The sequence below is a fragment of the Nyctereutes procyonoides genome, unplaced genomic scaffold (assembly GCF_905146905.1).
Source record: "Nyctereutes procyonoides isolate TBG_1078 unplaced genomic scaffold, NYPRO_anot_genome, whole genome shotgun sequence".
NCBI lineage: Eukaryota > Metazoa > Chordata > Mammalia > Carnivora > Canidae > Nyctereutes > Nyctereutes procyonoides.
The window spans coordinates 79,549,440-79,574,228 of NW_026575125.1; the positions used below are offsets into that span (position 1 = coordinate 79,549,440).

The 24,789-nt window shown below is 40.3% G+C and overlaps 1 protein-coding gene across 5 annotated transcripts in view; it reads left to right on the forward strand.

Moving 5' to 3' along the window:
* The window catches only part of MID2 (midline 2), a 110,039-nt gene extending 90,808 nt beyond the window's left edge, over positions 1–19,231 (forward strand). For 4 of the 5 annotated variants that reach the window (XM_055338712.1, XM_055338710.1, XM_055338713.1 and 1 more), the window contains exons 6-10: positions 6,076–6,203; positions 7,573–7,806; positions 15,124–15,285; positions 16,894–17,101; positions 17,702–19,231. In XM_055338712.1, the coding sequence (XP_055194687.1) occupies positions 6,076–6,203; positions 7,573–7,806; positions 15,124–15,285; positions 16,894–17,101; positions 17,702–18,104 (1,135 nt within the window). In that variant the 3' untranslated portion in view covers positions 18,105–19,231. The remainder of the gene's footprint in view (positions 1–6,075; positions 6,204–7,572; positions 7,807–15,123; positions 15,286–16,893; positions 17,102–17,701) is intronic. The other variant, XM_055338711.1, reaches the window with a different exon arrangement.
* The last annotated feature ends 5,558 nt before the right edge of the window (positions 19,232–24,789 follow it).

Sequence of the window (24,789 nt, forward strand, 5' to 3'; positions counted from 1 at the left end):
CGTCACCCATTCACCCCCACCCCACCCCCGCCCTCCTCCCCTTCCACCACCCCTAGTCCATTTCCCAGAGTTAGGTATCTGTGTCAGTTCTTGGTCAGTTTCAATTGATTACTTTTTATCCTTACCGGTTGTATTTTCTTCCTTTGCATATCTGATAACTTTTTTGGATGTCCAACATAATGAAATTTGTCTTATTGGGTGCTGAATACTTTTGTTAAATATTCCTGAGCTTTGTTTTAGGACACAGCGAAGGTGCTTGAAAATAGCTTGATCCTTTTGGGTTTCATCTTTAAGGTTTGTTAGGTGGAATAAGAGCTTTGTTTAGTCTAAGGAACAGTTTTCTTCACTTGTGAGGCAAGACATTTCTGCATACTACACTGAGTGCCCCCATGCATCATGAGATTTTTCCTGTCTGGCTCTTAGGAACAGACACTATTACAGCCCCTTTGTGAGCACTGGGGATTGTTCCCTCTCATCTTTTTAGGTGGCTCTTTCCTTGGCCTTGGGCAGTTTCCTCATATGCATGTGTTGATCAGTTTTTTGTCAAATACTTAAGAGGGGAATCTTCCAAAGGTCTCCAGAATTCTCTCTGTGCAGCATCCTCCTCTCTGGTACTCTGCCCTGTGAACTCCAGCCAATTTATTCTACTGGACTCTCAATGTTCTGAATTAGGGACTTCATCAGGCTCTGATTTCCCCTTCATGGACCATTTTACTCTCCTAATTTTGTTGGAACAATTTTTCCCAAAGTCTTCTAAGAAAGAGTACATGGGAAGTAAATTTTTGAGAACCTTTTTGTTTAAATTTTTTTTAATTTATCTTCACAGTTGATAAGTTGGAAACAAATTTCCCTTATAATTTTGAAGGCATGGCTCTGTTGTCTCCTAACTTCCAATGTGGGGTTGAGAAACTCGCTGCTAAGTTTGATTCTTGATCTTTAAAATATGACCTATATTTTAAAATCTGAAGCTTTTAAGGTCTTATCTTTAGTCCAATTTTTCTGAAATTTCTACAAGATAGGTGTTGGTGTGGGGTCTTGTATCACTCATTTTTGTTGGGCTCTAGGTAAGTCTTTCCTATCTGAAGCCTAGTGACTTTTCATTCTGGGAAGTTTTCTTATATTATTCACTAATAACTTCCTCCCATTTATTTTCATTCTCCTCTCTTTCTGGAACTCTAATTAGACAGAGGTTGGACATTCTAGATTTTTTTCTGTGATTTTTTTATTTTTTTTTAATTTTATTTATTTATGATAGGCACACAGTGAGAGAGAGAGAGAGAGAGAGAGAGGCAGAGACATAGGCAGAGGGAGAAGCAGCTCCATGCACCGAGAGCCCGACGTGGGATTCGATCCCGGGTCTCCAGGATCGCGCCCTGGGCCAAAGGCAGGCGCCAAACCACTGCGCCACCCAGGGATCCCTCTGTGATTTTTTAAATCTTTCATTTCCTAGTTTTCATGATACTATTTTCTTATGCTGTTATCTGAGATGGTGCCTTAATTTTTCATCCATTCCTTCTATTAAAATTTTAATTTCAGCATTCTTATTTTTATTTATAAGAGCTCTTTCTTGATCTTTGCTTCTTTTTAGCATTCTGGCCTAGCTTTGTGGATACAAGCTATTTGTTTATCTTCTTGAAGATACAGACAATCCTTTAAGAAGCATTCTTCTAAACTGCCCTGTTCCTTTTCTCTGAGTTTTAGTTTCTGTCTTTCCCTAAATGTCTGGTAAGCTTTTGGCTGCCTGTTTTAATTTAAGCACTTGAAGATGACTGGAAGACCTGAGGGGATGGGAACAATTTGTTGCATGGTAAATTTCTCTATAGGATAAAAAGGTGAAACACCAGAATTTTATTGAGGGGAACTCCAGGGGACCCAAGTGTCAGTTCTGTAGGTGTTTTCTCTTCAGTCCATTTCCTCTGGAAGCAATTCACCAATCTCCTGGTAGCTGACGAGGGGTGTAAGCCTGGCTGCCACCACTCTGGAAGCTGGGCAAGGAAGGGTTGCTGAGGGTTTTAAGACTACTTTTAGTACAGCATCAAAGCTCTGCACAGAGTAAGCCTCACATCTCCTGCCAGGGTGAGGGAGGAGTAGGCTCTGGTAGAGTGGATCTGGGGTCTAGCTGTTCTGCATACAAACTTTCAACTGTCTGCGGCACAAAATTGGCTTGATGTTGTTGGCTTCCTGACCCAGCTTTCTCTGGTCTGTTTTTGGTTACCACTCATTTCCATCCCCTTCTAGCTTCCAAACATTTGTTGACAATCTCTTACTTGCTGGCATTTTTTTCCATTCTCTTTGTCTTTGTGGATTTATGACATTTCATTCTTTGACTGTCATTTCAGTGGTATTTCATGAGAGCAGAGATAAAACAAATTTAAACCGCTGTATTTAATTATCCTCACTTACTAACTCTCTGAAATGTCTTCTGCCCCTATTCCAAGTGTTCCACACTATTCCAAGTGTTCTTCCTGAGGTCACCAAATGGATACCTTGTTGCTAAGTCTAATAGACATTCCTTTGTTTTATCTTATGGTTTTATCTTATTTAATCAGCCAGTAGCAGTTGTCCCTATTGACGATTTGTACTTGAAATTTCTCTGACCTCAGCTCCCATGAACACTCCTGCTTTTCTCCCTACCTACCTAGTTCCTTTTGACCTTGTGAGCAAGTCGCCTTTGACCTATTCCTCTAATCCTATTGTTTTTTATGGTTCTGTTGTAGGCTCTTCCCTCCTTTTTTTAAATTTTTATTTATTTATGATAGTCACAGAGAGAGAGAGAGAGGGGCAGAGACATAGGCAGAGGGAGAAGCAGGCTCCATGCACTGGGAGCCCGACGTGGGATTCGATCCCGGGTCTCCAGGATCGCGCCCTGGGCCAAAGGCAGGTGCTAAACTGCTGCACCACCCAGGGATCCCTCTTCCCTCCTATCTTGAGAATCATCTGCCCAAACTAAATATCTTCATCAGTGGTTTCTCACAGGGTCTGAAATACTTCTCCACTAATAATAATTGTAATCATGTATTAAGGACCAAGACTTCAGTTAAAATGAAATTTTAGCTGGGAGAGTATTTCTTCCCCCATGCAAATGGCACTTATCATGTTCCTTGAGAGATAACTAATGTTTTGCTTATACATATTAAGCATAGAAACACACACACACTTACATGTTACCCCAATGCCATTTTTACTCATCTTTAACCTTCTAGCCACTGTTAACATTTGGGAGTATAGTATCCCAATAGTTATTTATTTATTTATTTATGACTTTATTTATTTATGACTTTATTTATTCATGAGAGACCCACAGAGAGAGGCAGAAACATAGGTAGAGGGAGAAACAGACTCCCTGCAAGAGCCTGATTCAGGACTCGATCCCAGGACCCCAGGATCACGATCTGAGCCAAAGGCAGACACTCAACCACTGGACCACCTGGGTGCCCCTAGTATCCCAATATTTAGATTTAATGTATATTTCACAAACAGAAGGTCGTGTTGTATATGCTTCATTATACCCGTTTGAAACTTAACAAAATATCATGTTCTTGTCCCTGTTATTGGATATTATCAGATACCCTGATTTTCAGTGGCCTCATAGTATTTCATTTTTTGATGTATACCATGTTACTTAGCTCATTCCCCATAGTTAGACAATTAGGTTACATACGGTGTATTGAGTGCCCTTACAGTTGTATATTTGCATACACCTCAGTTATTTCCTTAGTAAAAAAAATGTATGAAGTAGATCTGTGGTGTCAAAGAATACTTGCATTTTCATCTGTGTTGGTATTTAATGCCAAATTGATCTCCAAAATTTGTTATCAATTTCAGTCCTAATAAAATATGTAGGCATTATCTAATTCAGGCATAAAAAAGCTACTATAATTGTCATTCTTTATTATCTTAAACACCATATCATTTCAATATGCATTAATTTGATTCTTCATGTAGTTGGGCTTTTATATATATTTGTTAGCCATTTGTTTTCATGTTGTGTGAATTAACTTTGTTTTGTTTGTCTACGCTCCTGTCACTACTCTCTTCTCATTCTCAGACACATTAAAATCTCATCTGCCTCCAATTTTGACCCCTTCCAGTCCGTCACTGCAGCCAGAGTGCTCTTCCTGAAACATAAATTTGAGTATCACTCTTCTGCCTGAAATGCTTCAATGGCTCACATTGCTCTTTGGATAAATTGCAAAGTTTGCAACATGCCCTACAAGGCCCTGCATGACTGCTAATTCCCCAGCCTTTGGGCAAGAGAGAACACATCCACATCCACATAGTCTCTGCTTACCTAACTCCTACTCCTCATGTGGGTCATTGCTTAAAATGAAATTCCTCTGGGGAGATTTCCCTTAATGCTCAAGTCCCTACAGGTGGGTCTTGTGTTACACTCCCTTTGTAGTAGCACTTCTATTGCCTATTTCATGTCTTTTCCCTCCATGAATGGTGAACTTTGTGAGGCTGAGCACTACAATTGTTTGTCTCCAGTGTACCTAGCACAGTGCCTGGCACACTAGTTGTGCTCAGTGAGTATTGGATGGATGGATGGATGGATGGATGGATGGACAGATGGATTGATAGATGGATGAATGGAAGAAAGAAGATTGGGAGGCCAAGACGAAATTTCATGAGCCAATTTTCTGCTTTAACTCTTGCCCTAAAGAGGTTGTTGTCTTCTTATTCATCCAATCCTGGAAAAGTGACCCATTCAGTGTGAGACCTGAAGATTATACTGAATTAGTCTTATTTATTTCTCCTGGCCTACAGTTTGTTCCTAAAATATCTCTATTTTCACAAACAGCCAAGAGCTCTTGTTGGTAGAAGTGTAGCACGGTATAACAGCATGAGGATATATGTTTAACTCCTCAACCCCTTCTAGTATTTCACCATAGAGGTTTCCTCTCTGGTCTCCTTACATTTATTTAATACCTCTTCTGTTCACTCTAATTCCATATTGTTGCCAAGTTTATGTTTCTCTTCATTCCATCATTTGCATGCTCAAAGCTCTTCATTGGCTCTGATTCAGAAGGTCTGTCACAGGGCCTCAACATGTATGTTTTGGTCAAAACTGCCCAAGATAATTCTGATGTGTAATCATGGTTAAGAATTGCCAAAGCACAGAAACATTTACCTTAATTTTTTTAAGAGCTGTCTAAATTGGTTAGAATCCAGTGACCATGGTTCAGTTATATTTCTTTTTTTTCCTGACCCTTACTGGTTGTGTGACCTTAGGCAAGTTGCTTGAGCTTTCTGTGTGTCATTTCTTGTTTACACTGTATCTTATTGTCATTTACAAAATGGAAATAACATTACTACACAGGATTATGGCAAGAGGTAAATTAAAGAATGTGTGTAAAGTGCATGCATGGTCTCTTCTATCTACTAAATGCTCAATAAATGTTAGCAGCTGTGGTGTTGTTAGTCATTCGTTTATCCATTCAACAGTTACTTATTTGCCATGTATCCAACACTGTTGTGGGTCATGGGCAATATGAGAGGTACAAAATATAAACCCTGCTCTTGAGATGCTTAGAACTAGCTGGGGAGATAACATTATATAATAATAAATAATAATAAAATTAAATGTAAATATTATAAAAGAGTGAACAAAATACAGTATTCAGGTGAAGGCTTGAATTCAGCCCCAGCATGCTGGCTTGTTGATTAGCATAAAAAAGAGAAAGGAAAAAAAATCTCTCCAACTGCTCTTACTAAGCCTTCAGAGGTCTAGTTTTGATCCTGCCTGCCAGATGGAAAATGATGCAGAAGGGAAAATATCCTGTATTTACTTCTCAAAATTAAGACAGGATGGGAGAGTGTGTTTGAGGGGTGAACATATGTGAATAAATATGGTATAACCCTTAATTGGTTCCTGATTATTAAAATTTAAATGGTTTCCATTGAAAAAACACAGATATGGTATTTTTCACTTAATGAATCAAGCCCTCCGAGTCATTTATTTTTGCCTTGTTGAACCAGAAATCAAACACTGGATAAAGGTTGTAAACCTAAAAAAAAAAAAAAAAAAGGTTGTAAACCTATTTTGATGTATGTTGATGTACTTTTCTTTTCCAGGGTCGCTATGGCAACAGCGTCGTCTCAAGTTCTGATTCCAGACATCAATTTTAATGATGCCTTTGAAAACTTTGCTTTAGATTTTTCCAGAGAAAAGAAACTGCTGGAGGGGCTAGATTATTTAACAGGTGTGAAAATACTGTGGTTTCCTTCCCATTTTAACATATTTGTCTTTCGTTGTTCTCTTACTGTTAAGGTAATCAGAAAAGGACAATATTTGTAATGAAAATGCTTTTAAAACCTTTAAGGCAATACGCGTATCTTTTTAGATGGAATATACTTTAGCTCATGTAAGAGAAAAGAAAGATAACGTGTCAAGTATTTCTGGAGGCAGACGATATACTATCATACCTAAAGGTCAAGAAAAAATAAAGACGTTGCTGATGGATTTCTCCTTATGAGCCTATCAGTAATGTATTGTCACTTGTTGTTGAGGGGGTTAGAACTCAGGTGGCAATTGTGGGATACTAAAAATGTCCTGCATAGGTACAAGTGCCATTCAAATGGTTTTAAGGACATTTGAGGAACTGACCGATTAGGAAGAAAAATGTAAGAAATATCTGGCTTACAGACAGTTTTAGGAAATGAGGGATGCAACTAACCTATTAAAAATGCTGGCTACAAAAAAAAATGCTGGCTACCTTATTGAATGACCACTTCATGAGAAAAATATACACATACAATAACTTTGCATTTGTCATTATTTTTGTTTCTATATGAAAATAACTGTCATTTGTGGGAAAAAATCAGAGAGGGTGACAGAACATGAGACTCCTAACTGGGAAATGAACAGGGGGTAGTGGAAGGGGAGGTGGGCAGAGAGATGGGGTTACTGGGTGACGGGCACTGAGGGGGGCACTTGACAGGATGAGCACTGGGTGTTATACTATATGTTAGCAAATCAAACTGCAATAAAAAATATACAAAAAATATTAAGTCTTCCAATCCATAAACACAAAATAAAATAAAGTGACTGTCATTTGTTGAACATCTGTTTTATGCCAGATGCTGTGTATTAATTTTATATTATAAATATCTACAACAAATCTATAAGGTATTTATCATCCCTTATTTCACAGATGAGGGAACTCATTAATTTGTGCTTGGCTATACTGCCAAAAAATATATGATAAAACTTATTTTAGAATAAAAAAATAGGTCGAAGGTCATGCAATGAGAAAACCACATGACCATGTTGCTCCGATATTTACATGTGTGTTTGTACAGGGAGAGTAGACAACTGGGCAATCACCTCCATACCTTAGGCTTATATATACTTTACCTAAAAATATCATAATCATTGAAGTCCAAGTGGTTTGGGGGAACTTGAGGTCTCAGCACTCGGCTTTGGGTTGTTTGGTGTGTGCCATCTAAAGCTTCTTTTTAAGAAAACCTCCTCTCCTCGAGATGTTGAGTGGGGCAGCAAGAGTAGCAATTGTTAAAATTCCCTAGCAGAGAGTGTGCCTTCCTCACCTTTTTTTCCACCTTTCCTTACAGCCCCAAACCCACCATGTATCCGAGAGGAACTCTGTACTGCTTCCCATGACACCATTACAGTCCACTGGATCTCGGACGATGAGTTCAGCATCAGCTCCTATGAGCTTCAGTACACCATATTCACTGGCCAGGCTAACTTCATCAGTAAGTCATGGTGTAGTTGGGGCCTGTGGCCAGAGATAAGGAAATGTAAGGAAGCAGTAAGCTGCTCAAGATTGGCCGGGGCGCCACGAGGCAAGTGTTTGTAAGACATGTTAGGTTGTTTAGTATAGTGTTTCGTAGACAGTGCAAGCTCCCCCAGGGCTTTGCAAAGACTATTGTTGGGTGGACGAGCAAGTTGTGTATTTCCTTGCTGGGCAGTCACTGGGGCCACTCCTATTTGTTTATGAAATCCTTGGCCTTTCCTCAGTTAATCCATGTCACTCCATTCTCCTGGGTCAGAACCCAGCTCAGAATTCATTCCTGAGTGACTAAGCCACCATCATTCCTGATTCTATGTGTGTGAACATCTATCTCTCTCCTCGGCTCTTCTTCCACTTCATTACCATAAATACATTATGTTTGAGGACAACTACTTCCTTTCCTGTACCTATTTGTATCAGCGACCACAGTGATAAACCTTCTGCCTCTGTCGCTGTCCCCCTTCTCCCTTTCCTCCAAGAATTGCACTGAACACAAACATGTGCCTGTGGGCCACAAAATGAAAGATGTGCAAAAAGACGTCACTGAGCTCACATGTTAGTTTCACCTTCAGATGAATTGGAGCAAGACAAGGCAGGATAGAAACTTGCCTCATCGATTGCCAGATAAGAGGGATCCACCTGCGAGTTCCCCTCTGTGTGGCAGGGAGCCCTGGAAAGCAGAATTAAAACTGGATTCAAGACTGGAACTGATTCCCACCTTCTGGTGCACTCTAGGGTTCCCACCCTGATCCGCATAGCTGCAAATTCATATTTTCTTTTACCTTCACACTTGTGCTTCTGTGTCTGACTTCTGCAGGCCAACATGAGAGGAATTTTTCCAACAAAACCCTCCCAATAGGCTTCCTTTCCCTGTTTTGCAGCAATTCTGGGCTACAGGATGGGCTGGGGGAGGTGAGAGGACATTGGAGGTCAAATTCTAAAAACACTTGCCTCGTGCAGCTCCAACCTAAGCCACTTGGCCTGGGTAGCTGTGCTCCTAGGTGTTTTTTCAGGTTGCAGAGTCACAAACCCTAATGCCTCTCCAGCATGCTTTTCTGCACTTGTCTCTCCTCCTCCAGGAAGTCTTATAGCCAGCGACTGTCCTCCTTCCTGAGAGTGGGAGAGAGCAGTGGTCTCTTGAGAGCTGAGACATAAGTCCAAGTGACAAAGATCTAAAGGCTGTCCTCTCTATTTTCAAAGACATATAGTCCTTTGTAAAGAGGAGCTTAAAGGATAATTCTTAATAGCAATAGGATCATAGCACCTGATTTGGAAAAAACTTTAGAAGTCATTTAGGCTAATCTTCCCTTCTATCAGACAACTAGTAGATGATTTTCCTGTCTCTACTGGAACATTTCTAGTTCCAGTGATGAGTAGCTCACTTCTAACAAAACAACCCATTCAGTTGTTGTATAGCTACGAATAATTGTCAGTGCTTCCTTCTAGAAGGCCTAACTCTTCCTCCTAGTAAATAACAATGACAATAATAATTTATATGTGCATTATGCTTTGCCATTTATAAATGATCCCACATACATCATCTCACTTAGTCTTCATGAGTTCTCCCTTAGCCTTATGAAATAGATGACACCAATTCTGTTGTATGGATGAAGAAGCTGAGGTTCAAGTTAAATGAGTTGCCCAAGGTTACAGAGCTACAAACTGATGGAGTCAAGGTTTGAACCCAACCCTCTCAGACTTCAAGCTTAATGTTTCTTTTTTTTTAAGATTTTATTTATTTGCAAGCGAGATAAGCAAGAGCACAAGCTGAGAGGAGAGACGGGGAGAGGGAGAAGTAGATTCCCTGTGGAGCAGGGAGCCCAATGCCGGACTCTGTCCTAGGACCCTGTGATCATGACCTGAGCTGTAGGCAGATGCTTAACCTACTGAGCCACCTGGGGGCCCCCAAGCTTAATGTTTCTTGAATTACACCCATAGCTACCAATTAGTCCTAGTCCTGTCCTTTTGTGCTTCACTAATAAACCTGATCCATCTCTTCCATGACCATTCTTCAGATAATTTTAGGTAGTTCTCATATATGTCCCTTCTAAATTTTCTCTTCTCTAGGCAAAACATCCTTAGTTCTTCAAATTGCTCCTTATGTGACTTGGTTTCAGGCCCTTTACTGTCATGGTATCCTCTTTAGGCACACACTCCTGTGTGTCAAAATGATTTATAAAATGTGCTGTCAAAAGGTGAATACAGTACTCCAGAACTGGTCTGACCTTCACCGAGGATCTTTGGATTGTCTCTCTTGTCCATTAGCTGATATGCCCCAGCCCTGAACCTTCTTATTCCAGTAGTCACACTGACTACTGAGTGTTGACTACTGAGCATGTAGTCAGTTGAAATCCCTAGGCATTTCAAATCCTTGATTGTCTAAACTGAAATACAACTCCTTGAATTCATCCCTATTACATTTCATCTGATTAGCTTTGACTTCACATTCCAACCTGCCAAAGTCCTTTTAAATCCAGTTTCTGCCTTCCCAACTTGCCTTCTGTGTCTTCTTCCAGTTACTGATAGAAAAGCAGAATAAGGGGAGCCTTGGTGGCTCAGTCGGTTAGGTGTCTGCCTTCAGGTCAGGTCATGATCCCAGGGTCCTGGGATGGAGCCCCAAGTTGGGCTCCCTGCTCATCGGCAGCATGTTTCTCCCTCTGCCTCTGCCTGCTGATCCCCCTTCTTGTGCTCGCTCACTCTCTCTCTCTGTCAAATAAATAAAATATGACCAAAAAAAAGAAGACAAAAGTGGAATAGGACAGGGACAAAGTCAGAACACTGAGCAAAATTTTGTCTGGCAATGAGCAGATAAGACAAAACTATTTTAGGGATTCCTGGGTGGCTCAGTTGGTTAAGTCTCTGACTCTTGATTTTGGCTCATGTCATGATCTCAGAGTCATGAGATTGAACCCTGTGTGCTCAGTGGGGAGTCTGTTTGCCCTGCCCTCCCCCACTCCCCCCTCTCACCATACAAACAAATAAATAATTGTTAAAGATGAAACTATCTTACTGAAAATACATAGTCATGAAGATTCAAGGTCCCAGTCCTAACCATCCGTCTGGCCTACCACTGTTATGCCATGTTGATTGAACCTTGACTCTAAGAGCTACTTTCCCTTGAGGTTTTTCCACATTTTCTCTTCTTAAACCACTTTGTTGAGGAATAATTGACATACAAAAAGTTGTCCATCAACAGATCAATGGATAAAGAAAATGTGTTATATTCGTACAATAAAATATAATTCAACCTTAAAAAAGAAAGAAATCCTGCCATTCATGACAATATGGATGAACCTGGAGGGCATTATGCTAAAGGAAATAAGCCAGACACAGGACAAATACTACATGATACTATTTATTTGAGGAATCTTAAAATAATCAATCTCCACATTTTCTTTAACCAGAAATTTCTTTCTTGTTGGCTAGAATTTTGCCTGGAGAAGTAGTTCCCCTTATTCTTTTTTAAGCTTCTCCCTTTATCTGTAACTATCTCCCCTTGTCGTCTAAGATTTGGAATGGTCACAAGCCAATAATATTTCTGATGGTCTGTTAGCTGAATTCAAACAGTTGTTTGGCTGATTGCCTTCCCCATTACTGTCTATCTTTCCTCTATTTCAGTTTTGTGTTTTGCATTATGAAAGCACTGGCTATACCCTCCATGTGACCAGGCAGCCTGTAATATACTGCCACAAATATGAAATTATTTCCTCTCCTTTTTATTTGCATGCAAATGTTCTCCACCATACATTTACACTCAGGTTCATGGATTTCCATACTGTGGTCTTTCCCTTTTGGACAAGTTGTATAATTCCATTACCATAATTCAGTCATCAACCCCATCTTGCCAAGTCTCAGTGATATCCAGGGAATCCTATATTTTTACCTTTTCAAAATTTAGAAATGGTTTCAAAATTACAGAAAAGTTGTAAGAGTAGCATGAAGAATGCCTGTATACTCTTTACCCAGATTCATCTATTTTTTGATATTGTGTCCTGTTTCCTTTATCATTTGCTAGCATTACCTATGTCTATTTCTGAACCATTTGAGAGTAAATTGCATGCATCATGACCTTTTACCACTAAATTCTTCAGTGTAGGTTTTCTAAGAATAAGGAAACTCTTATATAACCACAGTGTGCTTATCAGCTTTAAGAGATCTGCTACAATACTTTTTCTGATCTCACCATTCATATTCCAATTTTGACACCTGGACCCAATACATCCTTTATAGCATAGAAAGAAACCGATATTGTCCTTTAGAGTTGAGTATCCAGTATTGCATTTAATCATCATTTTTCCCTAGCCCCCTTTAATCTGGAACACTTCCTCAGCCTTTATCTTTAATGACATTGACATCGTTTCTTAAAATGTCCTTTTATTTCTTTATTATACTGTCTCTTATTTTGGGTTCTTCTGACATTTCCTCATGATTTATATTCAGATTATGCATTCATGGCTGGAATACTACATTGGAAACGTTTTGTCCTCCTTAGGACATCACATCTGGAGCCATGTGATGTCCACTTGCCCTTCGTTAATGATGCTCATTTTGTGCAGCTGGTCAAAGGTTTTGCTGGATTTCTTAACCATGTAGTTACTATTTTTCCTTTTGCAACTAATAAGCAATCTGTGTGGTGACACTTTGAGACAATAAACATGTCCTGCTTTCTCATCAAACCCATCAGTTTTTACTCTAATGATTGCAAAATGATGATTTTCCAAATGAACATCCCTTCCTACATTTACAAGTTGGCACTCTGCATTCTACTGTAAGCAAAATACTTGCCCCCTGTTTATTTTTCTACTTATCAGTATGGACTCATGAATTCACTTTCTTCAGTGATTTAGAATTCTTCACTGCCCTTGCTTACTTTGATGCTCAGATTGTCCAGATTTAGCCAGTAAGGGCCATTTATCTCCTGGGTCCTTATATCTTCCCATCATATACTTGAGTACTTCAAGATTCTAGGCTCATATGGACTTTATCCTGCCCCAGCCTTGAAATCAGCCATTTTTCTAAGGAACCCTGGTTCTTTTTAATGGTAGGATGTTATTAGAGAACAGGATCTGGGTACTAGAAATACACACATATACCTATGTATGTATACATATGCACACACGTAATATACATACACACATACCTAACATGCATGTGCATATGAATACACATACACACATATGTAGAAATCATGAGTTCATACCAATACCTCCAACCAATTCCAGTCCATCTCCAAAAGTTCTTTCTTGCCTTTCCCCATTCCATGTTTGTCTGTTCTTCCTTCCACGGTGAGAACCCTGGCTCCTAACAACATCAACACACGTGTTCATTTGTTTAATCCCATAATATATGCAACAGTTTCGGAAGTGCCTTGCCCATACCACTACAGAAACAAACAATAGTTCAGGATTTGTTTTCAGTTCTCCTCCTGCCCCCATCCCTTTGGTGTGGTTGTTTTTCATTTGAAGTGTGTTTGGGTTTGTTGGTATCACTTTGCCTTTGGTTTTAGTCTCCACTCTTTCCCACTCATATTGATTTAATTGTGATTTTATGAATTTATAGAATGACAATGTGTTTCCCAAAGGGAACATAATACAAAAAAGGTGTATTCAAAGAAGTGTCCTCCTCTCCCATATCTTTCTAATCCCATGCCTCTACCCCTATCCCTTATAGGTCATCAACTTCAAATATATGTATGTTCTCTTATTTGCCTTTATTTCTTGTAAAAAAATAGCATACCATATATGCTCTTCTGCTATTTGCTTTTTTTCCACTAACCATATACCCTGGAAATCACTTCATATCATTTAATAGAGATCCTTCTCATTCTTTTTTATAGCTACATAGTACTTCATTGTGAAGTTTTGTTTTGTTTTATACTTTTAGAAGTATATCTGGAAGATCATTTATTTCCCTCTGCAGTTTATCATTCATATTGTGAATCGGCACGTGGATAACCAAGCCCTCCAACATTATTCCTGGCCCTTATCCTTATTGTCTTTCATGAGCATAACTGAGCTTCTTCACCAGTTATTCTTTCTAGGACATCTCTGTTTGCCCTCCACTATGCCTCTTTTTCTAGTTTTACTTTAGACTTTTTCAACCTCCCATCAACTTCATTATAAAGCCCTCATGATCGGATCTCTTTCAAGACACTAATGATTATTATTATTCTTTGCTAAAACACTCATGATTATTTTTAATTTTCAGCCTCACTAAATCATTTATGAGGGTTGCATAGAAGTGACTAAATTTACTGCTCATTTTTCATGCCCCCATTCTTTTGCATGCTTTGGTAGAATTGTGGTTAAAAAGCAGGAAACTGATTAAAAAGCAGATAACAGAAGAAAAGAAGCCTCGATAATTCACAAATAGAACAGCAACCCCTCTTTTACTCACAGTTATCCAAATATGTGTTTTTAATTATGCACATTTTTCTCTGTTTAAGTCAGTGTTTATGGTCCAAAGAGTTTTGAAAGCAGAAACCTAGATCTCTGGGCTTGAGAAGGAAGAAGGTTCCAGGCAACAATGTGTTCCTGGACCATCCAATTTCAAATGAGTATTAGAACAAGGAAGGGGCAAAAATGGGTAGTATCAAGTAAGGAGATGGTAATTTTGGCTTTGTTTTTCATGCCATCTCTTTGGCTTCCCTATGATACCTTGGAGCCTAGTTAGTTTTGGAAGTAAGGGTGAGGATGGGGTGGGAGAGATGAGCCATACATAAGCCCTGGAAGCTTCAATACTTTGCAGGGACAAAGGAATATTGTTATCTACTTCATGAATTGTCATGTAGTGGGTGGAGAGAACACTGGACTAGGGTTAAGGAGACCAGGATTACACTCTCCGCACCATCACCATCTGTCTGTGGCCTTGGGCAAGTCACTTTTTTCTCTCAAACTTAGTTTCCCATTTGTCAAATGAGGGAAATACAGTGTGTGGGTGTCCTGTTGGCTCTGACAGTCCATGTTCCTGTGCTCTGCCCAGGACTGCTCCATCCATACCAGGTTAGAGTCAGCTCTCAGAGGATTGGACCTTTGGTGTAAAGATCCAGAGACTCCATAAAAGTGATGATTTTGTGACTTTTGTAGAGTGGCCTTTCCTATGGTACTGGGCAGAAAACTGAAGCAACCTAACTTTCACGAGTGGTGACATTCAATTATCAGAGGCAGGGAGCCTGGCCTAAGCCTAGCTCCGTGGGAGAAAAGAAACAGAAGATATTTACCTCACTCTGTCTCCTGGGACTCCAAAGAAAACAAAATGAAATTCACTTTTTTTTTGGTGGTGGTAATGGGGGCTTTTAATGAATTGTCAGTGTGCTTCTCATCCTCTATTATCTGCTGGCTAATGTTCTATCTTCCTTCCCTCTTTACAGGCCTGTACAATTCAGTGGATAGCTGGATGATTGTGCCCAACATTAAACAGAACCACTACACAGTGCATGGACTTCAGAGCGGGACCCGCTACATCTTCATTGTTAAAGCCATAAACCAAGCAGGCAGCCGGAACAGTGAACCCACCCGACTAAAAACAAATAGTACGTTATGGTGATTCCAAAAGGAGAGTTCCATTTCTCCTCTGCACCAGGGAGGTCCTGAGCAGGCACCCACAGCAGTTTGTGCTTTGGTCCTGGGGTTTGCTGGTGACCTTGGGAAATACATGAGCACAAAGATACACACAAAGTATATGTAGTAGCAGCTGGTGTTTTGGGAGGGTGTTATTACAGGGTTTTTCTCTGTACCCCATCCCATGCTTGGGGCAAAGAATTGTGTAAAACAGTACTATTTGTGATAATCTGGTAGGATCCTTCTGCAGAGAAGCCATACCTGTTTGGAATGCTTCTGACTGAAGTTGACTGAAAATCCAACTAACTCAGCTTAATAAATAGTATTTGTGAGTAGCTAAAGCAAATAGTATTTTTTTCTCTTTCTCATATAGCAAGAAGTTTGAAGGTGGGCAGTTCAGAGCCAGTGCAGCAGCTCGTTCTATGCTAATGATGTTGTAGAAGACCCAGGCTCCTTCTCCCATTGCATATTGACTCATTGTCACATGGTCACAATATGGCCATTGCTGGGATCCCTGGGTGGCGCAGTGGTTTGGCGCCTGCCTTTGGCCCAGGGCGCGATCCTGGAGACCTGGGATCGAATCCCACGTCGGGCTCCCGGTGCGTGGAGCCTGCTTCTCCCTCTGCCTGTGTCTCTGGCCTCTCTCTCTCTCTCTCTCTGTGACTATCATAAATTTTAAAAAAATATGGCCATTGCTACCTCCAGAGGTCATATTTCATTTTAAGATAGGGAAAGGAAGAAAGGGTTGGTGCATGTGATGGCTATCTCCTTCTATTGGGAAAGCAGGCACTTTCCCCGAAGTGTCCCCAAATCTGTCTGACTTCTCTTTCCATTCACTTCCATCTTATTAGCCACCCCTAGCAGCAAGAGAGGCTAGCAACTGGAATATTTTATAGTTTTTCTGGCCTCTATAGTGAAAGTGGACAAAAGAGAAAAAGCAGGGAATGGGTGTTGTGTTCAGTGTCTGCCACAGACCCATTTTGTATAATCCAGCTCTTGTCACACCCAGCAATTGGCTCCTAGTCACTTGTGTCGTCTTATGGTTCTAAGGAATTCTCTGTCGTGAATGATCCTACACAACAAATGTTCTCTCTGATCATTCATGATGTATCAGACACTCTAACGAAGTCACTTAATCATGTTATTTACATCCCAATTGTAAGAGGGTAGAAGGATGGCCTTTACGGAGTTCTTATTTTTTTGTTCTGTCACCAACCAGCAATAACCTCATCAGTTCCCCTCACACTATCTCACCTTGAATACTCCTTCCCCTAAGACCTACTCAACTCCCAAACTACCCACTGAAATAAAGCAGAGTTTAAAACATATTTGAGAACATGAGGTGCTGAGAGCCCTCTTTTAATTTGATAACATATGGGGGGCAGCTGATTCTTATTTTATTGAAAATGATGCCTTCAGTCTCTATTTCCATAATGTAATAAAAATAGCAGCCAGCTCTCACTGGCCCAAGAATATCAAGAATCATATCAAGAATCCCCTGGTAGTGATAGTCCTAGGGGACAAAGATGGCATTCTTAAATACTTGCTCATGCATTTTCTTCTTCTCTACTTTTTTTCAGGCCAACCCTTTAAATTGGATCCGAAAATGACTCACAAGAAGTTGAAGATCTCCAATGATGGGTTGCAGATGGAGAAGGATGAAAGCTCTCTGAAGAAGAGCCATACCCCAGAGAGGTTTAGCAGCACAGGGTGCTATGGGGCAGCAGGGAATATATTCATTGACAGTGGCTGCCACTACTGGGAGGTAGTTATGGGTTCCTGCACCTGGTGAGTAGATCCTGCTTTTATTTTTTTCTCCTTTTTCCCCCTGTTGTTAGGTTCCTGGGAGATTCAGTTCCATAGTACAAACATAGTACCAGTAAGTCAAGGTTAAAAGACATGTGATGAAAACCACTCCTAGAAAAATTGGCTGGCTTTTGTAAAATCAAATCAAATCAAATCAAATCAAATCAAATCTTGAGAAACACACTGGGCTAGGAGTTGGAAATTACTCCAGCATTCTATTTTTTTTAAGATTTTACTTTTTTATTCATGAGAGACACAGAGAGAGAGGCAGAGACACAGGCAGAGGGAGGAGCAGGCTCCCTACAGGGAGCCTGATGTGGGACTCAAACCCAGGACTCTGGAATCAGGACCTGAGCCAAAGGCTGACGCTCAATCACTGAGCCACCCAGGTGCCCCGTACTCCAACACTCTAATTGCTGATTTTGTCCGGCTCTCATGCTATCAACGTTATAGGCCTAAAATGTAAACTATTTTGTAAAGGGGGAAGCACGCATTAGAGTTCTTATATATCGCATGTGGTGTCCAGCACAAATCAGATCATTAATAAATGTTCATTTCTCTCTCCTTTCCATGGGCTCACAGGTATGCAATTGGTATTGCCTACAAGTCCGCTCCCAAGAACGAATGGATTGGCAAGAATGCCTCCTCATGGGTCTTCTCTCGATGCAATAGTAACTTTGTAGTGAGACATAACAACAAGGAAATGTTGGTGGATGTGCCCCCACAGTTGAAGCGTCTGGGTGTCCTTCTGGATTATGACAACAACATGCTGTCGTTCTATGACCCAGCTAACTCTCTCCATCTTCATACTTTTGATGTGACCTTCATTCTTCCAGTTTGTCCAACATTCACAATCTGGAACAAATCCCTCATGATCCTGTCTGGCTTGCCTGCCCCAGATTTTATTGATTACCCTGAGCGGCAGGAATGCAACTGCAGGCCTCAAGAATCCCCTTATGTTTCTGGGATGAAAGCTTGCCATTAAGTTTCAAGAGAGCATATAATTCACTGGCTCTCTAGTTCAGCACTTCCTTCCTTCCTAAACCTCAGTTAGTGTCCAATATACAAGATACAAAATAAAGTTCATTTGAAGCATCCAAAATAACTAGATATTACAGATTTAATTTTTGTGCATTAAAGCCTATATTCGAATTAAGGTATTGAGTTTTTCAGAACAAATTGTCTGAATAGTCTGGGTTCAAGCCATTGGAGGGGAAATCTAGGGAATACCTCTCTTATCACTGGAGAATTAACAATTCCCAGTAATCTGGGAGTATAAATTATTTTGGAAGGAATTAAGATAATTCTAAGTAAATAATGTAGAAAGATGCTCTGAACAAGGGGCTAGCCAGCCAGAAGGGTGTGCGTGGGCACATGTCAGCCTTTCTAGTTTGGCTAAGTAGGATTTGAAGTGTGGAAGGATCACACATTATATGTAGTTTTTGATAAAAGCCTACAATCAAGGATTTATTATAGCGAAGAACATGTATGTGTATATATTATATATATATAAAATGAATAAATAATATGTTATATATTCATTTTATAATTATATATACATAGTAAATTTTTTGATTTGCTCATTTGAGTGAGAAATATAGTGGAAGGGAAACTAAATTATAGCATCCATTTTTGTCCCCTAAAGGGAACATCAAGATCAGGCAATATTTCCTTCCTCCCTCCATTCATTCCTCCCATTCTCTCTCCTGTCACACAGACATTCACGTGCAATAATGACATTGATGGTGGGAAGAGCTCTAAATTGGTTTAAGAGAGTTTGAGGGACAAGATTGCCCAAGAGATGCTATTGCTGGGCAGAAAATTGATCCAAGTAGAAGCATTATATGTAGCACGTTTCACTGAGGCTACCTAATACAGGAGGTTCGTCTGAATTGTTAAAAATTCCATCACAGAATGTCTCAAAGAAATAGTTTTATTACTGTCAAGTACATACAGTTACTAGAATTAGGCTAAAACAAGAGTTGCACAATGGACGTTCTTTAGGAACTTTATTTACTTAATCAGTAAGAATGGAGTGTTTTAGATGCAACAACCATTTCCATATAAATGTACTTGTATTTTCAGATAAAACACTTCTGAAGTGCTTGAGAATGCCTGAGAACCGTCTGTTTTCTTAAGCAGGTTAAAGGATTGTTTCCTATGAGACCTTGTTTACACTATTCCTCTGCTTTAGCCAACCCTTCCTGGCAAATGCAAATGTAACTTTCATCCCAATCTTCATCACTATTGTTGAAGGGCATCAAGTTTTATGGTCTCTGCTTTTGTCAGTTTCACTGCAGAGACTGGGGATGTCAGAATCAGAGCTTTCTCCTTCCCAGCAGATAAGTCTGCTTCAAGGAGTCTAGCGAAAATATTACTTTTGTACAAAGTGGTAGCTGTAACAAGCCACCAGACTAGAGTCTTGAAACAATGCTAAAACGTCTCCTCTCTTCCTTTCAACCACCTTGGTGGATATTCATTCATTCATTCGTTCGTTCGTTCAACAAACTACTAGATGCTGGGTACCACTCTGCTGCTGATGTATCGATAAAACACAGTCCCTTGTTGTCAAATGCCTTACTATTGTGTAGGAGAGACAAAGTATCTATATAAATCCCCTAAATAACAGCTTTGTATTGTTTATTCACCTAACATGGAAAGCAGGACTGATGCCCATTCAGATGGCAGACTCAAACTTACGTATTCTAGCAGCAAAGTTGGCTTTTTGGTTAAAAAGCCCAGATGTAATTTCTGCTAATTAGGAAATGAGCAACTTCAGTCAGATCCAGCAGTGCTAGGAAATAGCTTGCTGCTGTGGAAAGCTTATACATAGCCTTTGGACTAAAACAATCCTAGTTCTAATGCCATTTACGAGCGGTGTGACCTAGGATATAAGCACTTCACTTCTCTGAGCCTCTGTTTCCTCTTCTGTAAAATAATACCTACCTCACAAGGCTGTTGCAAATATTTCAAAAGATAGCACATATAAACTGCCTAGCACAACACCTGGCATGTAGCAAAGTGCACAACAAATATTAACCTCCTCCTCCCAGCTCCAGCCCCAATACACTGTTGTGGTGCTTTAAAATGTACGCCTTTCATTTCTGAGTTACTCTGGTCTCTCCTGGGGGAGATTTTAAACAAAATAAATGATTTTCCCCCTTCATAAAATCTCTCAGTGGCTCCCATAACATTCAGTAGAAGGTCCCATTTACTTAGGGTTGGGCTTTTCAGGTTCCTGTTTGCTTTCCCAGCTTCATCTTTTGCCACTTTGCTCCTTACACTTGTTACTGTAGACATAGAGTACATACTTCATACCAGTTGTTCTCTGGGCCTGGAATAGAGATATTATTAACAGTTTTGATGCCCTGAGTAAACAGGGATTGTTCTTACATTAAGGGAACAGTGTGAAAATGCTACAAAAATGAAGAACATGCCCCCTCCTTCCCAGTCCAATTCTCTTTACTCTATCCTTGGGTCTCTCAAGCTATTCCTTTTTTTTTTTTTTTTTTTGCACTCTTTTGGTTTTAGTGGCCTGGGACAGTTTCAATTTCCCTACCTTACGTTTGACCCTAGCCTGGACTACCTTTCCCCACCCCCTCCTCTCTCAACCAGATTAACTCCTGACCCCTCCCCAGACTGCCCTATGTTCTCTTCTGAGCTCTCATGGTACCCTGAGCATTCCTCACTCCCCCACCCCCGGGGGCCGCTTCTAGCAATAATCACATTATATGGCAGTGTTTTCGAAGTGTGGTGGTCCTCAGACCACCTGTTAGTCACCTCTGGTGTTTGTTAGAACAATTGATCTTAGACCCCACTCCTGATCTACTTAATTGACTTGGCACATAAGTGGAATTTTACATTTTGAACAAGTTCCCAGGTAATTCTGATGCACACAAAAGCTTAATGTATAATAATGATCTTCCCTACTAGACTGTGAATATCTTGAGGGCAGGGACTGTGTCTTTTGTTGTTGCTGTATTTTTAATACTTGGCATGGTGTGTGAAACAGAGTAGTTGCCTGACTAATGTTTATTGAATGAATGTATGAACGAACGAATGAATAAGCAAAGTTTCCCTGTTGTAGTCTGATATACATATCGGTGTTTGTTATTTCCTGGGCAGAAAAGCTTGGTTACTTCTCCATTTGGGCTGTATTGATATTACTTTGCAAATGTCCCAGGATTCATGCATATAAATGACTACTGTCCGCCTCAAAAGCTCTTTGGAAGTTAACTTGGGGAACTGTCTAGAGCGTGTGGCACCATTCTTTTCAAGAACTTTTGAATCTTTTCAAACCATTCTTTGAAGATGAATTTAAGTTTTGGTTAGAGCAAAAAATCACTCAGAGCTTAGCCTACTGAATAATGTAGGAAATTAAACTGGGTTTGAGGTAACCAATGAAGTTTCTGAGTCAAATAATGAAAAGTGCTTTCCAAGAAACAACATGGGGATAAAGCACTCAGTGGGGGTGTGGTGAGTCCCGGAAAACACACTTCAAGGCTTTTGTAGATCGTGGCAATGCCCAGGACCTTAAGAGAAGTCAGTCATTGACTACCTCTAGCTAAATAAACCCAGTTGGACAAAGGGAATAGGACCTGTATTTAATTAACATCTTCAAGGAAGGTGATGCCTTCAGTTTTCATTGTTGTTGCCCTAGTCAATCTATTCTCCTACAATCCTTTCTGCTAGCAGATTATTCTTTCTGTCTGCAATTTATGCTTGTTTCCACTTTTTATATTGTCTTATTAAAGCAAGCACAAAAGTAATCAAAATAAAGTTAAACCTGTTTTGAGAATATGATAGAAATGTTAAATGCCACATTGGAGTTGTGACTACTTGTAAGTAAGAATTACTGCATCTGTATTTTTATCATGTAATTCCATTATGTAACTTTGGATGCAGTGAAATTCAGATTTCAGCAAAATCACTTATATGTTCTTTTCACCTTAAATACACTAGGTGAATTTTCTAAGCTTCCATGGTTTACATATTTATATATGACTACCTGGATGGAGCAATCCATGGATGGACTTTTTGATAAGCTCAAATATTTGATACCCTTTCCTCAACAGAATGGAGAATGTGAGGCTGACATATAAGAACCACTCTCATGCTTATTTCCATTCCTAAAGTCAGCTGCAGCCTTGGAACCATTGGCTGTATTTGGCTGTGTTTTACAGGTTGTCCAGGTTGACTGCCCTCAGGGCAGGTAAAACTGCCTTTTACTTCAGACATATACTGTGTTGTTGTTGTTGGCTAGAATATTTATTAGACTGCCAGACTATTTTTTATCAAATATTTTATCCCAGGCTTGTTTGTACTGGGAGCTCTGGACCACTAGTGTCTCTCCTAGTGACAGAAATCTGAGCATCTGTGGATTACACAGCCTCATCCTTCTAAAATATCCCAGCCATCCAAAATGCTATATTATGAATTAAATAAATATATATGTATTCATGAGTTCTCGATTCTCTCTCACTGGAGCTTAAATTGGGGAAGATCAAAAGGGAGATGGCCGTGGGTTATCAGCATTGTCTAAATGACTTGGTGGAGATCAGTTATCATATTAAAGGTAGAGACTGGGGCAGAGAAGATCCAGGGGGTCTAGAAATCGGGATCCAATCACGAAGACTGGTTTCAGGAGCAGGTAAAAGTCAGAAAGACTAAAGAAATGAAGGTATAAGGCCTAAGGAGACATGCATATTCAGTTTTAGGGATTGAGGCAGAAGATGGGAATTAAGGAAAAACAAAGAAAATCCCACTGCTGGTACTTATTGTTTAAGGTCAGAGTAGGGCCAGAAGTGACTTGAAAACAGATTGTCAGACCAAGGGCCTATAGAAACTATGGCCCTGAGACAGGAAGATGAAAATATAAAAGAGACAAGAATTTGGAATATCATGGGCTTCATGGTCTAACTGGAGAGGTAGCTACCTAGGCAAGGGCCAAATACAGGGCTATTATCCACAGATAAGATTGTGTATGTCTTTTGGGACATGATGTTCAGAAAGTCTGGCTCTAGGGATGCCTGGATGGCTCAGTGGTTGAGCGTCTGCCTTCGGCTCAGGGCATGATCCTGGAGTCCCAGGATCCAGTCCTGCATCGGGCTCCTTGCAGGGAGCCTGCTTCTCCCTCTGCCTATGTCTCTGCATCTCTCTCTCTCTGTGTCTCTCATAAATAAATAAAGTCTTTAAAAACCTAAGGGAATAATCAGAATCAATAAATTAGCCATCGATAATGTGCTAATGGAGGAGGATAGGGAAAGTTCACACCTCTTCCAGCTTCTTACTCTACCTCTTCCTTCCTTCTCAGAAAACAAGAAAATGTTAATAACCTTCTAGAGACAATGCTTTTGTTGTCCAACCTCACAGTGACAAGGTGGGGAGGGCAAGCTATAGACTTTGCAGGTTTGAAAGGGGCAGCAAGCAATGCTCTGGAAGACTTGTAGGGGACATATTTGGGGCCAAGAGCTGTCTTTCAAATAATAGAATATAGATACTAACTCTACTTCCTGTCGGGTAAGTCTTTTACAACAGAATGAAGAGGATCTGCTACTCCAGCCATAAAATGGAATTTGGGCTGGTTTTCTCTTTCATATACAGTGGCAGGAAAAAGCCATTGTGATCTACATGTCTTTTTGTCCAACTTAACTCCCTTGGTGATAAGGGAGGGTGTTGTGATATTCCAGAAACGTGAAATTCACAGCGAGCAGCTGTCAGGCACACAAGTCCAAGGCCTGACTGATTCAGCAGGTAAAGGTACAATGAATCATCTTTTGATTCAGTTTATTATTTACACATTGAAAGAAAAAGTAGTCAAAGGTTCCTGCTCCTGGTGGTCCTTGTCCCAAATACCAAAAAGGATGACACTGAAAAAGGGGCCAGAACACTGCAATGGTAGTTTGGGGCATCCCTTTGCTAAGAAGCCGGTTTTAGACTGCAGCTAAGTGGCTTTATAGTTTGTAGCTCTATTCTGAGAGGGATGAGTCAGGAAGTCTCTTATCTCATCAGATCCCAGGAAGTAGGAGGGGATGAAAAACTCTTAACAGCCTTCCAGGGGAGAGGGGACATAAGGAGGCAGTGGGAGATAAGTAGCAGTGGCCTTGAAGCAGCTCCTTGCAGGCCTCCCATCCTCTAGTGCTCTGGGAGGATCACAGTCATTCTCCCAAGACTCAGATTAGCTATGGTTCAAGCCTTTGCCTGCAGGACCTATGTAGATAGTGTGACACTGCCTGGATGCCATAGAGGAGCTGTTCTTCTACAGCAGCTAGCTGAATGCCCAGGTACCTTCCCTGAGGTGGGGTGTGGAAAGCCAAAGGAGGCAAAGTCAAGGTCTGTTGAAGAATTCTTTCTCTCCCTCTCATCTGATGACCTTCCATTCATGTCCTTTCATTCTGCTCAGTGTCTTTGGAATTGGGATGGCATGGAGGCAGGGATTAAAAGAATAACAGGACACATAACAAATTTACACCCTGCAAAATTCAGTACCAAGGCCAGAGAATCCCAAAGCCCAAGTCTTTTGCTATCTCTGACTCTTAGTTTTTCAACTATAAATTGAAATGTATGAGTAATTTCTAAGGTTCCTTTTAGCTCTAACAGTATGCATTTCCATAAATGCAAATTTACTGAATGTAGTGGTAGGAGCCTAAGCTGCATATCTACACCAGGAA